This window comes from Oratosquilla oratoria, chromosome 20 (genome assembly GCF_046742065.1).
Source record: "Oratosquilla oratoria isolate Oo_2021 chromosome 20, ASM4674206v1, whole genome shotgun sequence".
Classification (NCBI taxonomy): Eukaryota; Metazoa; Arthropoda; class Malacostraca; order Stomatopoda; family Squillidae; genus Oratosquilla; species Oratosquilla oratoria.
The window spans coordinates 24847927-24865718 of NC_134796.1; the positions used below are offsets into that span (position 1 = coordinate 24847927).

Consider the following 17792-nt stretch of genomic DNA (forward strand, 5'->3'; position numbering starts at 1 on the left):
TTTTTTATCTGATAGTATTTGGATCACTGAGGTCACAAAATGATCGGGCTTCAAATCTTTTTTTAGTCTGATTTTAATTTTCTTCGTTTGTCTCGTCGCCGTATTAAAGGGGATAGCAAAAGTAATTAATTTATGTATAGGTGATAAACGACATATATCTTCAACATCGAGTTTATGAATTAGGTCTCTGTCCTTCTCACAAAACACCAAATCCAACATGTGGCCACTGACTGAAGTTGATTTGTTTACTTTGTTAAATTAAATTAGTCCATTAAATTAATAAAGTCTATCATTCCTCTCCAAAAAATCATTAATACCCAAATTTGGAGGTCTGTACACCTCTACGAACATGCATTTGCTATTCATGATTTCACATCCAACTATTAGTAGTTCATAACTGAGCTAACTGACCCTATAATTTTTTCCAACCTGGAAGTTAATCTACTTCCCGAGGAACTAAGTCGACTGCTAACTACAGTCCGTACTTATTTTTTACGGATAACTAGGGCAACTTGGCTAATAGTCAGACTGGTACGTTTCCTATGGACTCATCGTCGTTGCCATACCTGAATAGAATCACCAGTGACGGTGATGTCGATCAAATATTCCCGACTGTCGTCCCCGGATTCGAAACGGGCTCATGAAATCATGGCGCCATCGTCCTACTCGACTGAGCTTACTGTCCCTTAGCAGTCGCCTTAGTTCCTCAGGAACTATGTTAACTTCCAGGTTGGAGTGTATTATAGGGTCAGTTAGCTCAGTCGGTAAGACGTTGATGCCGTGTTTTCACGAGCCCGGTTCAATAACTGGATCGACAGTTGGAATTATTTAAACAAGGATATGTAGACAGGACCTTATGCTTATACATGAACATGAGCACTACATTTAGGTGTATGAACAACCGCAGGTAAATACCAAACTGAGACGATTCAAAATCGAGCTTAAACATCAGTGTCTGTCAACTAATTCATCACAACCGTGAATATTTTCTGTGACCTCTATTAGAGTTCCTCGAGGGAACTAGTGATCTCGCCTTACCAGCTCATTTTATCGTCGTATCCGTAACCAAAGTAAAATATATATTCTTATCCGAAGCTGCCTGGATGAAAGTGAAGTTAAGCTGAAGACAGTGCCAACATTACTTTGAAATTCGGACAACTGTTTACTATCGAGAAGTCGGGTGACGTGACAGTTGCACCATGAGCTTAGTGTTTCACTGAAATATCTGAGACGTGATGACAATCTTGCTCAGATAAGGTATAGAATTGAAGCTTGTTGTCATTTGAATAATATAGAGTTGCACTAGAATTGTGTCTATTTTTATATTTGGATTCTGAAATGGAATGGGAAGGTGCTTAGGTGTACTGGGATAGGCACCCAAGTCTAAAGACATGACATTTCCACAAAAAAACTTGGAAATGAAAATAATTATAAGTAAAATACAGTGTATATATATATATATATATATATATATATATATATATATATATATATATATATATATATATATATATATATATATACATCGCTCTCTGAACCACAGAAAGGTATGGTTCAATTCTAGTATCACGCAAACTTTATTTTCTTTTTTGCAATTCAAAGATATTTTTTTCCCATGGAATGGTTAAGCATTTTTTTTTATAGTGATTAGTGTATTTTCAAGTTTTGTAGTATAGAATCAGTTTACAAGCAGTTCAAGCCATTATCCAGTACAAATTATTAATCAACAAAACAAATATGTCGAATATAGACTGAGTCACTGGTAAGAATATACCAGGGATAATTGAAAAATGCCCAATAAGCTATGGGGCTTATTTCCATTGTGACTGTCATTGAGGTCCCTTAATTTAAGAAAATAAGATAAAAGTATATAAAAATGCAAATAGGAAATAATACTCTACTACATGCAGTTGTCTTACAGTTACACCATATTAACAGAATTCAAAAAACAAAATTTGATTTGACAAAACTAGAAGTGCACACCTATGAGGTATTAGAAAATTAAATATTAAGGTACTATTTTAGTTGTGCACACCTACACAATATAGCATTAGAAAATTAAATGTTAGTTTTGTAAATTATGATACGTAAATGTAGTATAAGTATGTGATTTTCTTGGAAAAAAAAAATTGCTACAACTCAAGCAAATCTACTAACGAACGAAACTGCTATGATATGGTATAGACACCATGCTATCATTTGTCCAGTCCAGTCACTGTCAATAAAACAATGGCTTTCATGTTGTGTACCAGGTGTTCTCCAAATCCAGGTGACATTAATAAGTGCTGTTACAAAGACAATAGGGCTTCCTTGGACTTTATGAGAGAACACGGTGTTCTGCCATCGTCTGTTAATTGCCCGAGGTACAATAACAAACAGGCCATCAGCATCCATTATGATGATGACCCAGATGATCTTTAGAATTTGAGGTACCGAATTACTTAATATAGGTTAGGTAATAATAGACGAATTTATCATCCTTTCATTTTTTTGACCTCAGCGCATATCAAAACAGACATGGTGTATCATTCAACTGCCACAACTTCATTAGTAAATCGGTTTAGCAACTTTTTTGTTATTGATTTCTGCCAAGAAAATTGCATATTATGTTGATGTATTATAATTTAATGAATTAATATTTAATTTTCTATTGCTATATCATATAGCTGTGCATTTTAAAAAATTTACCATGTTGCTAAAAGCTATGCAGAAATGAACAAAGTTGCATCGACTCATTTAGATGTCATCTTTGATTTGATAGATTTGGAGGTTGGAGAAGACGATGATGACCTGATGACCTCTAGAGCTATAGGTACTGCATTACTAAATGCAGGTTAGGTTAGAATAGATGAATTTATCATACTCAAATTTGTTCAACTTCTGCCCCAAAACAAAGATGGCATCTCAAGTAGTCAAAGCAGCTACATTTGTTTATTTATAGCTTTTAGAAACTTTTTCTATTATTTCTGCTAAGAATAACATATATACATGTACCAAAGGCTTATTTCCCCCTTATAAGGGGGGTAGCTAAAAACAAAGGCATAAAAACTACTCCCACCCATTCCATCCCTATCGCACTGCTATATTATGTTAATATATTATAATTCACAAAATTATTATTTAATTTTCAACTGCTATATCACATAGGTGTGCACTTTTAAAAATTGACCAAACTAGGTAGTGGATCAGGGGTTGGAGATGATTAAAGAAAATGGAGAAAAGTGGGAGGTGAGCCAGTTGTTGTTTGCTGACTGCACTGCGCTTGTAGCAGGAACAGAGGAGGGATTGAGGAAATTAGTGACAGAGTTTGAGAAGGTGTGTGAAAGGAAGCTAAAGATAAATGTGGGCAAAAGTAAGGTGATGAGATGTACAAGGGGAGAGAGTGACAGCAGGCTGGAAGTCAGCATTAAGGGTGAAAGACTGGAGGAAGTGGATAGTTTTAGATACTTGGGTGCAAATGTGGCAGGAAAGGGAGGAGTGGGGTGGAGGTAGAATGTAGATTGAGAGAAGCAAGTAAATGCCTTGGTGGATTGAAAAGTGTAATGAGAAATAGACATCTGGGAATGGATGCTAAGAGGAGGTTATATGAAGGAGAGATTGTGCCAACAGCATTGTATGGGACAGAAACATGGAACATATGAGAGGAAGAGAGAAGGAGTTTGAATGTGTTTGAGATGAAATGTCTAAGAAGTATGATAGAGGTTACTAGGCTAGATAGAGTAAGAATTGAGGAGGTGAGGAGGAGAACAGGGGTGGAAAGGGAACTGGGAGATAGGGTTGATGAAAGGGTATTAGGATGGTTTGGACACATGGAAAGAATGAGTGAAGAAAGATTAGTAAAAGAACTGTGGAAGGAGTGAATATGAGGGGGCATCCTAGGATGAGATGGATGGATGGGGTGAAAGGGGCATTACAAAAGAGAGGAATGTCTGTGTAGGAAGGACGGGAGAGGACAGAAGATAGGGGTGAATGGAGAGGGGTAATGTATAGATGATGCTGTGATGCATGAGGGGGAGTGGGTGGGGGATGGGAGGTGAGGAAGTATGTATGAGAAAAAAATTGACGCAGGCTGAAGGGATTTCTCCCCATCTCCTTTTCTGCATGGGGGGACGGAGAGGGGGGGTCGCCGATTAATGAAGCGGCCTTGCTGTAGATGTGCTGTGTCTTGTGACACTGCTTCTGACCCAAGGCAGTGGACAGGATGCAGAAATGACCCATCATCCAGGAGGTGCCAAGATGGGAGGGAGGGTGGAGGGGAGTGGAATATATAGGAAATGGAATGGGTGGGAGTGGGTTCTATGCCTTTTTCTTTTTGGCTACCCCCCATGTAGGGGGAAAAAGCCTTTGGTATATGTATGTAAATATAAATACAATTGCAATGAGTGGAAGACAAGTATGCATCTATAAGATTTTTTTTTTTTTTTTATGATATACCGATATAAAATTAAATACGTATTGATTTTGTAAATTTTAATACATCAATGTAATATATGTTTTGCTTGGCAGAAATTAATAATAAAATACCTTGCTAAAAGCAATTACACTACCGAACAGAGCTATGATGATAGGTTTGAGGTGCCATGTTTTCATCTGTCAGTTTGACAATGGCATTGACATTGTGTCACCATGCTACATATTTAAAAAAAAAAACTGCTATAGAGCTAAGCTTCATGCTTTTCTCTAAGCTGTGAAACTCCTCTATACCCTGCAGTCTGATTGGATACCAAATCTAGCCATCAACATCCCTGATGATGATGACAACCCTGATGACCTAAAAAATTACAGGTACCGCATAACTAAATATAGGTTAGGTTAGACAAAATTATCATGCTTTAATTTTTTCAACCTCCACAACTATCAAAACATAGATGGTGTCTCAAGTAGTCACTCATGGCTCCATTCATTAGTGTATAGATTTTAGCAACTTTTTCTGTAATTGATTTTTGCCAAGGAAAATGTATATTGCATTGATATATTATAATTTACAAAATAATAATTTTCTGTTGCAATATTGCATAGGTGTGCACTTCTAAAAATCTACCAAGAAATTTTGGTAAATTTTTAAAAGTGCACAATTACATGATATAGCAATAGAAATTAAATTATGATTTTGTAAATTATAACACTGGTCTACAAGGTTTTTGGTGTCCAGGAAATAAAAGTCATTCCTATAGGAACTTGGTCTCCTGAATCCAAAAATAACCTTCATTTTGACCAATCAGGTCTAGTTTTGAAGTTACCAAATTTCCATGTACAGGGGTCCCTCAAATAACACGGATTCGAATAACACGGATTCAATCATACGCGGATTTTATTTCAAAACCATCTCAAATGTTGAGAACCGTTTTAATATTAGCGCCGAGTCGGGCACGCATACGCACACGCGGCACCATCGCAAACAATTTTACCGCCCTAACCTGTTGAACTGTAATGTTTCTTTCATTTGGAACACAATAATAAGTCTGATAATGACTGCGCTTGTCATGTCTTAATTTCTCTTATGAGGTTCTTGTTACTGGCAGTGGTGGTTTGGGAGATCAAAAACAGACATATACACGCTTACACACGTGTAGACACGCACACGTAGACACGTGTTAGACAACCAGTGTATGTTGTGAATGCGCGTGCGTGTACACACAAATACGAACACAGACACACGCACGTACATGCTTACTTGTACATGTTAACACAGATGCATACACGCATGCACACACACACACACACACACTTCAACGAATGGACGGCTTAGAAGACGTTCTGAAGAAAATTGAAGTTTTGTGGATCCCAACGCAAAGAGAAGTGCCTATTGTATTTACAGGGTGGGGGGGAAATTGCTCGTGGGGTAGTAGGAAAGTAGGGAAAGAGGAAAAGGGGAGGGATTACTGAGGGAAATGGAAGGAAATGAAGAAGGAGTAGACTTGGCCTAGGCAGACAGGCAAAAGGTAAACAAACGGCCCCCCGACGACGATGAAATGTCTAATAAAAATGTAAAGATTAGAAGTATAGATAAGAGCAATACAGTAGAAAGTGATGAGAATATTTTCCAGGGATTTAAAGAGGGTGGGGGGGGACACAACCCCCCCCCCCACCCCCCCCACCCCCGACTGACAAGACTAGAAGAGAAGGTCGATAAGATGATCGAGGACTTGGAGCGTAGGTTTGGTCATGTTAACAATATTATACGAAGAGTTGAAAAATTGGAAGAACTAGAGAAGGCGAACAAAAACTTAACTAAGGAAATTGAAGAATTAAAAAAACAGTTAAAAGAAGTAAAAGATGAGAATAAAGTCTTAAAGGAGAATAATAAGAACAAGGAGGGTTGGAGAAAAATTCAAGAAAATAGCAAAGTTGCATTCACTGACATAATCAGACAGCAAATGAATGAACAAACTGAAAACTCAGTTATTAAAGCAGACAAAAAGAAATGTATAATTATATTAGGAATGGAAGAGAAACATAACCCAGATAGAACCACAAGAATCAAAGAGGAAAATGAAAAAGTAAGAAATTTACTAGAATTAGTTCAGGAAGATGAACCAGAAATAATGAAACAAATCGAAGAGAAATTCAGGCTAGGGAAATATAGTACAGACAAGACCAGACCAATTAAGATTAAATTCAGGTCACAAACTACGGCTGAGAATATCTTATCCAAAACAGGGAAACTAGCAACAAGTGAACAATATAAAAAGGTATGGATAAAAAGGGAAATGAATAAAGAGGAAAGAGAGGAAGAAAAACAGTAAAGACTTGAAGCAAAGGAAAAAAACGAGATAAGAACGGAGTCAGAAAAAGAGAGATTCTATTGGAGAGTAGTGAATATGAAACTGAAGAAAGTCGACATACAAGAGAAAAACAAAAGGGAAACAGAGAACACAATGGAAGTGGCAGAAAACTAAGAGTGTCTTACACAAATATAGATGGATTAATAACAGGATTGAATGAGCTGAATGATTATTTGAAAGAAAAAGAACCAGACATAATGGGAATTGTAGAAACAAAATTAAAAGGTCCACTACCACCCAACAGTGTAGGACATGATGCATATAATTATTGGATTAGAAACAGAGTGAAAAAGGAAGGGGGTGGAGTTATGTTCCTGACTAAGAAGGATATAAACGTGAAGTGTGTCACATATGGAAAGAATACAGTAGAGATGATAATGATGGAAGTAGAAGACAGAGATAAGAAGAGCAGAAAGTTTGTGATAAATTATGTGCCCCCGAAAACAGCCTCATGGGAAGAGAGTGAACATATAAGTATGTTAGAGGACACAAAGATAACATTAAACAAGATAATGGAAGAGGGAGGAAAAATAGTTATGATGGGCGACTTTAATTGCAAAGAAATCTGCTGGGAAGAAATGACAGTAAAGGGTGGAGACGGCTCATGGGGAAACGCTTTACTTGAGATGGTTACTGACCATACAATGACACAATGGATACAGGAGAACACTAGGTATAGAAATGAAGAAGAGCCATCGAGACTAGACCTAGTAATTACATCCGAACCTAGAATAGTGGACAAAATTGAATATAAAACACCAATAAGTAAAAGTGACCACATATTGATTGAACTGGAACTTAATGAAGAAAAATATATGAAAAGAAATGAACAATATAGAAAAGGAAGAATGATGTATGAAAAAACAAACTTTGATAAAATAAGAGAATTCTTTCAAAAGGAAAACTGGGAAGAAATATACAAAGAAGAAACAACAGTAGAAGAGAAATGGAATATTTTGACAAAAATTTACAAAAAAGGAGTGGAAAAGTATGTCCCAAGACAAAAACAAGAAAAAGAATATGTAAAATGCTGGTACAACAAAAGCTGTAGGGAGTTAAAAGACAAAAGAGACAAAGCCTGGACCAGATGGAAAAAAGACAGAAGACCTGAAAAATGGAAAATATATACCTGTTATAGAAATGAATATGTACAAATGTGCAGAGAGGAAAAGAGAAAATATGAAAAAGATATGATAGAAAAGTGTAAAGATCAACCAAAACTATTCTACAGATTTGTAAACAATAAACTGAAAAACAAACAAGACTTGGAGAAATTAAGACAGGAGGGAGTTGAATACACTGAGGAAATGGAAATGGCAGAAATTATGAACAAACATTTTAAATCAGTGTTTACAAGGGAGAACATACAACCTGAAGAGACTTAACGCACTTAAGTCAATCACTGGAACAACATTTGGACAAAACAAAGAAACTAATATAACAATATACAAACAATGCATACGCTCAGTGATGAATTATGCGAGTCCTGCATGGGCTCCTAATCTCAGTGAGACACACCACAACACCCTTCAAATCATACAAAACAAAGCCCTAAAAACAATTACAGGCTGCACAAATACATCACCTACAGACCATTTACACCATGAAACAAAAGTCCTCAAAGTCAAGGACCACCTCGACATGAGAGGCACACAAACACTTGCTGCAGCCACCACAAACACTTCACACCCGCTACACTACATAGCAGAACACCCACACACACCAAGAAACATTAAAACTACACCCATAGACCTTTATTACACACAGATACTCTCTTCTCTTCCTCCACAACCACCAAATACCAGCCTCCGGAAACATATTCATAATCATATCACTCACCGCTCCATTAACACACTGAAAGACAACACACTGCTGCATGCCAGACCCCCTGATATCCACCCTTCTGAATCCTCTCTCCCACGTAAGGACAGAGTCAACTTGGCCAGACTGCGATGCGGTCACCACCCAGCACTTCTAAGCTACCAGAAGAGGCTGGACGACCGTGTTGTGAACAGCTGCCCAGGATGTAACACTTCACCCCATACCATACAACACATAATGGAAGACTGCATTATACACAATCATGCACGCAAACAACACAACATACACTCTATAAAGGATTTGTGGGAAAACCCAGTTTCGGCTGTGGCCTTCCTTGGGGAGACGGGACTGCTCGGACAGACAGTCTAGGGAACGACAACAACAACAACAACAACCTGAAGAGAACAAATGGAAAGAGAAAGTCCCCCCTATGGAAGAAATAGAAGTAACAAAAAATGAAATATTAACACACTTGAGTAATCTTGATGTCAGAAAATTGCATGGACCAGATGAAATAGCAAACTGGATACTGAAAGAATGCAGGAATGAACTGGCAGACAAAATACATAGCATACTAAATAGTTCCTTGAAAGAAGGGAAAGTTCCAGAAGATTGGAAAAAAGCAAATATAGTACCTATGTATAAAGGAGGAAATAAAGAAGAACCTACCAACTATAGACCAGTCTCTCTAACAAGTACAATAGCAAAAATTTGTGAAAGAATTATCAAAAGTAGATGGGTAAAATATTTAGAAAAAAACAAAGTGTTAAATCCAAGGCAATTTGGATTCAGACAAGGACGATCATGCGTCACCAATTTAATATGTTTCTATTCAAGGCTAATAGATATAATACAAGAAAGAGATGGATGGGCGGACTGTGCATTTTTAGATCTAAAGAAAGCTTTTGACAAAGTACCACATAAGAAGTTGCTTAAGAAATTAGAATATGAAGGAGGAATACAGGGCAAACTACTAAATTGGATGGAGGACTTTTTGCAAGAAAGAAAAATGAGAGTAGTAATAAGAAACCAGCACTCAAAATGGGATGAAGTAATAAGCGGTGTTCCGCAGGGAACAGTTCTGGCCCCAATAATGTTTGCTATATATATTAATGATATGGATGAAGGAATTGAAAGGTATATGAGTTTCTTTGCAGATGATGCAAAACTACTGAAAAGAGTGAAAACTGAAGAAGATTGTGAATCACTACAGAGAGATCTAAATAAAGTACAAGAATGGAGTAGGAAGTGGGAGATGGAGTTCAATACAAAAAAGTGTAGTATAATGGAATTTGGAAAAAGCAAAAATAGAATAACAGGAGCATATAAATTGGGAGAAGAAGGAATAAAAAAAGTAGAAAATGAGAAGGACCTGGGAGTCATTGTTATGAATAATATGTCACCTGAGAAACATATAAATAAGATTTTTGGAGAAACTTATAATTTAATAAGAACAATCAAAGTTGCATTTACATACCTGACTGAAGAAATGGTGAAGAAAATCCTAATCACCCTGATAAGACCAAGATTGGAATATGCAGCAACGATATGGTCACCAAGTACAAAAAAATGTATAAAAAAACTTGAAAGAATACAAAGAGCAATTACAAAATTGGCACCAACACTCTCAAAACTATCATATGAAGAGAGACTAGAAAAACTTGAACTACAGACACTAGAGCAAAGAAGAGAGGAGATTTGATAGCTATTTAGAGAATCATGAAAAGCATAGAAATTACTGATAGAATCTGATAAAATGGGATGACAGAAATACAAGAGGACACGGAAAGAAATTAAAAAAAAGACAGCTATAGAAGAGATTTGAAAAAGAACAGCTTTCCTCACAGAGTAATAGACAGTTGGAACAAGTTAGATGAGAAAGTGGTGTATGCAAAAACAATACATGAATTTAAAAATACATACATACATATACCATGGCTTTTTCCCCCTTCCAAGGGAGGTAGCCAAAAAGGGAAAGGCATAAAAACACTCCCACCCATTTCATCCCTAAATACACTCCACACCCCTCCCACCCTTCCTCTCATCTGAGCACCTCCTGGATGACGGGTCATCCTTGCATCCTGCCCACCGCCCTGGGTCAGAAGCAGTGTCGCAAGACACAGTACATCCACAGCGAGGCCGCTTCATTTAAAAATAGTTTAGATAAAATGAGATACGAAAACGGGACCCCACGAGCATAGCTCCCCTTCCCGTAAAATACAACTAGGTAAATACACACGCACGCACACACACATACACATACATACAGTTCTTGGTATTTAATATGGAAATTCAGCATACGCGGATTTGGTCATATGCGGTAATTTCAGGAACCTTACCCCCGCGTTATTTGAGGGACCCCTGTAATCACAATGTGCGTACGTCCACTCTAATTTTCTTTGCCATATCGAATTCTAATTTTCTATTTTTCCAGATTTTTTGAGATGTGGTGAATTCAGCAACAAAAAATTAGCAATATGTCGTCTTCCAGAAGGTTTTGCGTAAATTCTCCAAAAGTGTTTTGTTACGTTTGTGGAGAATACACTTATCGGAATAACATCACGGAATTTGTTGAAAGACCTTATATGGCATATTTTGGGGTCAAGCTGGGAGACCAAGATAAATACTGGGCACTGCATAGTATTTGCCAATAACAATGTACAGAGCATATGCGACAGTGGACTAAAGGGACAAGGAAAAGTATGAGATTCGCTGTACCAATGGTGTGGTGGGAGCCCAAAAATCACCTAGATGACTTCTACATTTGTGCCCTAAATTTGAAGGGTATTAACAGGAAAAACCGACAAACGCTTGTCTATCCTAATCTTGCCTCAGCTATCAGACCGGTTCCACACAGTGAAGAGCTTCCTATTCCTGTCTTCAGTGTCTTGCCTCAGATAACTTTGCCCTCAACTGAAGAAATCTCATCACCAGAAGATGACACTGGAGATGAAGACTTTTCAGGTATGACTTTACGCTTTTCTCCCAGGAGGAGGTGAATGATCTAGTTCGTGACTTGAACCCCCCCTCCACAAAAACTCAGCAGAACTGTTGGCTTCCCGACTGAAAGAAAAGAATCTTCTAGAGAATGGCATCTTTTCATAGACAGCTCTAAGCGTAGTTTAAAAAGTGTATTGTTGCACAACGGGAATTTGTATGGCTCTGTCCCACTTGCCCACTCAACAACTCTTACGGAAAAATATGAAGAAATTAAGTAAGTTTTAAAGAAGATACGGTACCATGATCATAGATGGGTCATCTGTGTTGACTTGAAGATGGTGAACTTTCTCATAGGACAGCAATCTGGTTATACCAAATACCCATGCTTTCTTTGCATATGGGACAGCAGAGACCGAGTAAACCACTATGTTAAGAAAGACTGGCCGCCTCGAACAGATATGGTTCCACGTAGAGCTGTCAATATATTGGAAGAACCTTTAGTTGAGCAAGATAAGATCATTTTCCCCTCATTGCACATCAAACTCGGACTGATCAAGCAGTTCGTCAAAGCTCTTGACAAAAATGGGGAGTGTTTCAAATATATCTGCTAGGTATTTCCAGAACTGACGATTGGAAAACTGAAAGCAGGGATTTTTGATGGACCACAAATCCGTAAGCTCTTGAAGGACACAAACTTCATGAAAACGATGATTGAACCTGAAGCATCAGCATAGCGCGCATTTGTTGAAGTAGTGCAAAATTTCCCTGGGAACCACAAAAGTGACAACTATAAGGATCTTGTTGCCAACTTAATATCAACTTTTGGTGAAATTGGTGCAAATATGAGCATCAAAATGCATTTTCTTTTCAATCACCTTGATCGTTTTCCTGAAAATCTCGGAGATGTTAGCGATGAACAAGGTGAACGATTTCATCAGGACATCAAGGAGATGGAAACTCGGTACCAAGGACGTTGGGACTCTGTAATGATGGCAGACTACTCTTGGTGTTTATAAAATGAGATTCACCAGCGGCTCAACATTCATGGCACACAAAGAAACGTAGATTTATTTCTTGAATTTGTGCCGTAAAGCTTTTATTTCATTTTTCTATTTGTGCTCTTTTCTGTATAATGGCCTCGCTATTTCTTCCTATGTTTTCCTCATGTATGAATAAAATACTTTGTTAAAGAAACAATCTTGTTTAATTCCAAAATCCACCAAATATCAATTCTTGTATACTGTTCGAAAAGGTTTTATGAGGATTTTTATCATCCAACGTAACTAAAATGGAAATAAGAAGAGTCAGAAAACTAGACCTGATAGGGGAAAACTGAAGCCATTTTTTAATTTAGCAGGCAAAATCACATAAGAATTCGCTGAAATATTTCAAACACCAGGCAAAAATTTTTTTTTTGTTGCCCAGTGTAATACATCAACATAACATGACGATTGACAGAAAAAGTTTTTTTTAGAAGTGAATACCTATGCAAAATAGCAATAGAAAATTGATTATCAATTTTGTAAATTATATTACATCAACATAATATATGTTTTCCTTGCCAGAAATCAATGACAGAAAACCTTGCTAAAAGCAAATATACAGTACTACCAAATGAAGTTGCGAGCATAGCAATCGAGATGCCATGTTGTCATCTGTCCAGTCCAATCAATGTCATTTAGACAATGGCTTTCATGTTGTGCACCGGTGTTCTCCAACTCCAGGTGATGTCAATAAGCGCTGTTACAAAGACAATGGGGCTTCCTTCAAGCTATGCAACAACTCTATTCCATGCAGTCCAATTGAGTACTTAATCAGGCCACAGCATCTGTAACGACAACAACAACCCAGATGATCTTTAGAATTACAGGTACCACATTACTAAATGAAGCTTAGGTTAGGCTAGGTAAGGTAAAGGTAGAATAGACAAATTTATCATCCTTTCATTTCTTCGACCTCAGCATCTATCAAAACAAACATGGCATATCATTCACTTGCCATGACTTCATTCGTTAGTAAATAGGTTTTATCAGTTTTTTTATTTTTTTATTAATTTCTGCTAAGAAAAACACATATGTTGATGTATTATAATTTACAAAATTAATTAATAATTTCTTATTACTATATCACGTAGGTGTATTATAAAAACTATATACAAACAAACATAGCCGCTTCAACTGCTTGAGACACCATCTTTATTTTGGTATATGTGGAGGTCGAACAAATTAAAGTATGAAAAATTCATCTATTCTAACCTACCTAAGTTAACCTGCATTTAGTAATGCAGTACCTGTAATTCTAGAGGTTGTCAGGGTCATTGTCATTGTATTTGACCTCCAAATCTACCAAAACAAAGGTGGCACCTAAAGGAGCCATTCCTTTGTGCATAGCTTTTAGCAACATTTTCTGTTATTGATTTCTGCCAAGAAAAATATTACACTGATGTATTGTAATTTACAAAATTAATATTTAATTTTCTAATGCTATATCACACAGATGTGCACTTCCAAAAAAATACCAAAATTTCCTACAAGATACATTAAATGACATATAATTTTGAATAGATTGGATTGATACCCCAAGCTTGTTCCATAAAAGGGAAGCTGTGAACTTGAAGGAACATCTGCCCAAAACAGACCTAACATGAGGTAGTACAACAGAGGCACCATTGGATCATATGTGGTGAGAGTGAACTGATCATATATGAACAATATTTTGTTTTAGAATTTAGGTCAACTTGTAGAGTCACCAATGTTGGCTCCTGTACTGGTTGTCCTTGTTGCCTCAACTCCAAGGTTGCCTGTGTTACTTCTATGTGAAGTAAATGAAGTGTCCAACCTGAAACGAATGGTAGGGAGAGAAGGTATGGGAGGTTTTTTCAAAAAGGGGGGTCAGAACACATCATTGAGCTTGCCGTGGTATGATTCCCTTGGGCACCATTGGAATGAGCACTTCCGTGCTCAGTGCCAACGGCTGGTGGTGTTCTCATCAGAATGCACCTGTCAGAACATTTAATTCACCACAGTGCATATACTCTTACGCACACTTGGGATGAACACTTTCGTGCTCAGTGCTAATGACTGGTACTATTTATTAAAGAACAGCTATCTTCTGGAAGAATAGCTAGGATATTTAAAGTCAATACCATGATTGATCACTGTTTATTGAAAATGCTGATGATACTATCTACCACAATGGTGACGAATTTCTTAATTCTTTGTTTTTAGTATACAGTAATTTAGAATCTTTGTACTATACATATATATCCTTGTTACGGGATATAGAGAAATATTTTTATTTCATTTACAAGGGAAATGAAATTGTTGGATTGAAGACATATATGAATATATGAATTAATCAAACACATGCTGTGCTAAGAGGTGACCATAGTCTTGACCTCATACTTGAAGGTCACGAGTCTTTAAAGGGGCACTTTACATGTTGGCTACAGAACACTACAAACTGAGGTTTTCAAAGAGGTGGTGAATATTTGCTAGATCTATGGGTTAGTCACTTATTTTATGAAATAATGCAAGAATAAATCCTAATTATTATGCAATGTGATAAAAAGGCCTATCAAAATATCGGTAGCAGACGAACATTTCCTTTGCTGATCTTCAGCTGTTAACCTCTTCACTCCGGGGCACATTGCACATCTGGCGATGTTGCGTCATAATAATCACATTATAGAAAATAAAGTCAGTGCTCAATCGTTAGTTCTCTTTCACCCGTGTATTTTGATGACCATAGAAAATATGATGAAGCCAGTTTTGAGAGAATGAAGGTTACGTAGGTACGACTACAATAAATATAATCAAGATGGCGATGTCGGCATCATCGAGTACCCACTTGCTCCTCATGCCGCCTACGTAGGCGTCACCGTATGGAATTGGTTAGGCTCTACCGGCTGTGACGTCAATCTCTCTGTTTACATTCTGATGTATGCCTTATGCATGCACTATAAAATGTTGTGCTGCACTGTCAACTTGATCAGTGATCTGTCAATATTTTGTGTGTTTGCAAGGTTTTATCAAGTATTTAGCGTGAAAATAGTTTATTTTGTTGCCCCAAATTGTAACAGTGATTTCACAAAGTTTTCTGCTGCAGATAGTCTTAATTTTCATTCTTTTCCGAAAGATCATTTTCACAAAAAGGCAGAGCTGAGCATGTTCCTTGGTACGTTCCATTTTAGTTTGGCCATGGTTAGTGCTCTCAAGCTATTAAAGCTTAAAAGACAGGTTGATACCAAAATAGAAGTCCAGTAGGCCACGTACTATACCAAAGAAAATTTTTGTAGGTCACATACTATACCAGCACCTATTTTACTGTAATAGTTTGGGAGCACAAACCACAGGCAAACTAAAGCGGAATGCACCATGGAATGTGCCCAGCTCTGCGAAAAGGACTGGATCATTCAGTGCAGATGGCATGAGACATGGAAACCTGGATGGAAAGTGAAAACATGTTCTTTAGCAAAATTTTGCCCTTCATCCTGTATTTCTTTCAGAATCTCCTTAGCTATTTCTTTCTCCTTTTCTCTCTGGTATCTACACATATCATGTTTTTCCTGGATACCATGGACCACAATGCACTTTTATCAACTGTATCTCTCGCCCAATTTTCCTTTTCTTTAATTACTCTCATAACTGTTTCTTTTGTGTTTTCCTCCATCTGCTTTTGCACTATTTCTCTAAAACATTTTTTTTGTTATTTTCCTGTTCTTGTTTCCATTGATTTTTTATTTCATTGAGGTCTGTTTCTTTGACTCTTCCACCTTTCCGGTCACTACTTGTAATTGTTCTTTGACCTTTTTCAGTTAATTTTTATTTTTGTCTTCATTTTTCATTCTCTCGTTTTCTCTTTTTAGGATTTCAATTTTGCTCTTTAGGTCACTTAGTTCTTTGATCATTTGCTCATTACTCATATGCAAAGTAATCAATTCTCTATGTACAGCTCGATAATCCAATTTTAAATCTATAATTTCTTCCATTAAGTCATTCATTTCACAATTTCTTAATGCATTACTATTTCTAATTTCTCTATAACTAAGTTTTTCCTATTTCACTTGTGTTTCTTTGAAACCCTGAGAAAAAAGTTACTTTCCCACCTTTGGTTTTTCCTGACATCAATCACTCTATGTGGAAAACTATTCTTTTTCAGGTCTATGTAGCTGTCCTTCTTTAGCTTCTTTTCATGTTCTCTTGTTTCTCTTCTGTCCCATTTTAATAAGTCGTCTCTATCGAGAATTTCCATCCCTTTCATAATTCTGTAAATGGTCAGCAAATCACCTCTTTCTCTTCTCTGTTTCAGTGTTGATAGATGTAATTTCTCCAATCTTTGTTTGTATGTCAAATTTGATAGTGTAGGTGCCATTTTTGTCGCTGCTCTTTGGATTCTTTTTAACTTTCTTATGTTCTTTTTTGTGCTAGGTGCCCATGGTGTTGCAGCATACTCTAGATTAAGTCTTATTAATGTAACCACTATTTTCTTTACCATTTCTTCATCCATATAGTCGAAGGCCACTTTCATTGATCTTAGTAAGTTAAAAGTCTCTTCAAATAATTTATTGACATGTTTATCAGGTGTCAAGTCACTTGAGATGATCACTCCCAGGTCCCTTTCTGAATCGACTTTTCTGACTTCCTTGTTTCCAATTTTCTATTGACCTTATATTTTATTTTTGCTCCTGTCTTGCAGTCATGCTGAAGTAGTATGGTGTGCTTTCCTGGTAGGGGAGCATTGTGGTGAAACATGTTTCTGCTGTGTTTGCACTTAGAGAACTTGACAATGTTCAGTGGTGTGGTAGCATGCACCATGGTAATCGCAGTGATGGGTTGTTGTTCCCTAGACTGTCCGAGCAGGTCCGTCTCCCCAAGGAATGCCATGGCTGAAATGGGGTCTTCCCACAAATCCTTTATGGAGTGTATGTTGTGTTGTTTGCATGCGTGATTGTGTATAATGCAGTCTTCCATAATGTGTTGAATAGTATAGGGTGAAGTGTTACATCCTGGGCATTTGTCCACAATGTAGTTATCCAGTCTCTTCAGGTAACTTAGAAGGGCAAGGTGGACTCTGTCCTTTCATGGGAGAGAAGATTCAGAGGGATGGATATCAGGGGGTCTGGCATGTAGCAATGTGTTGTCTTTTAGTGTGTTAATGGAGCAGTAAGTGATGTGATTATGAATATGTTTCCGGAGGCTGGTATTTGGTGGTTTTGGAGGAAGAGAAGAGCGTATTTGTGTGTGA

At 37.2% G+C, this 17792-nt stretch overlaps 1 protein-coding gene across 3 annotated transcripts in view; it reads left to right on the forward strand.

Moving 5' to 3' along the window:
• The first annotated feature begins 785 nt into the window (after window positions 1–785).
• The window catches only part of LOC143036412 (uncharacterized), a 362560-nt gene continuing 345553 nt past the window's right edge, over window positions 786–17792 (forward strand). Inside the window, exons 1-2 of one of the 3 annotated variants that reach the window (XM_076203749.1) lie at window positions 786–1257; window positions 4712–4785. Coding sequence is in view for 1 of the 3 variants with exons in the window: in XM_076203747.1 (XP_076059862.1) it covers window positions 14224–14228 (5 nt within the window). In the remaining 2 variants the exon portion in view is untranslated. Of the gene's footprint in view, window positions 1258–4711; window positions 4786–14192; window positions 14229–17792 lie in introns of those variants that run through there. The other 2 variants (XM_076203748.1, XM_076203747.1) reach the window with 2 other exon arrangements.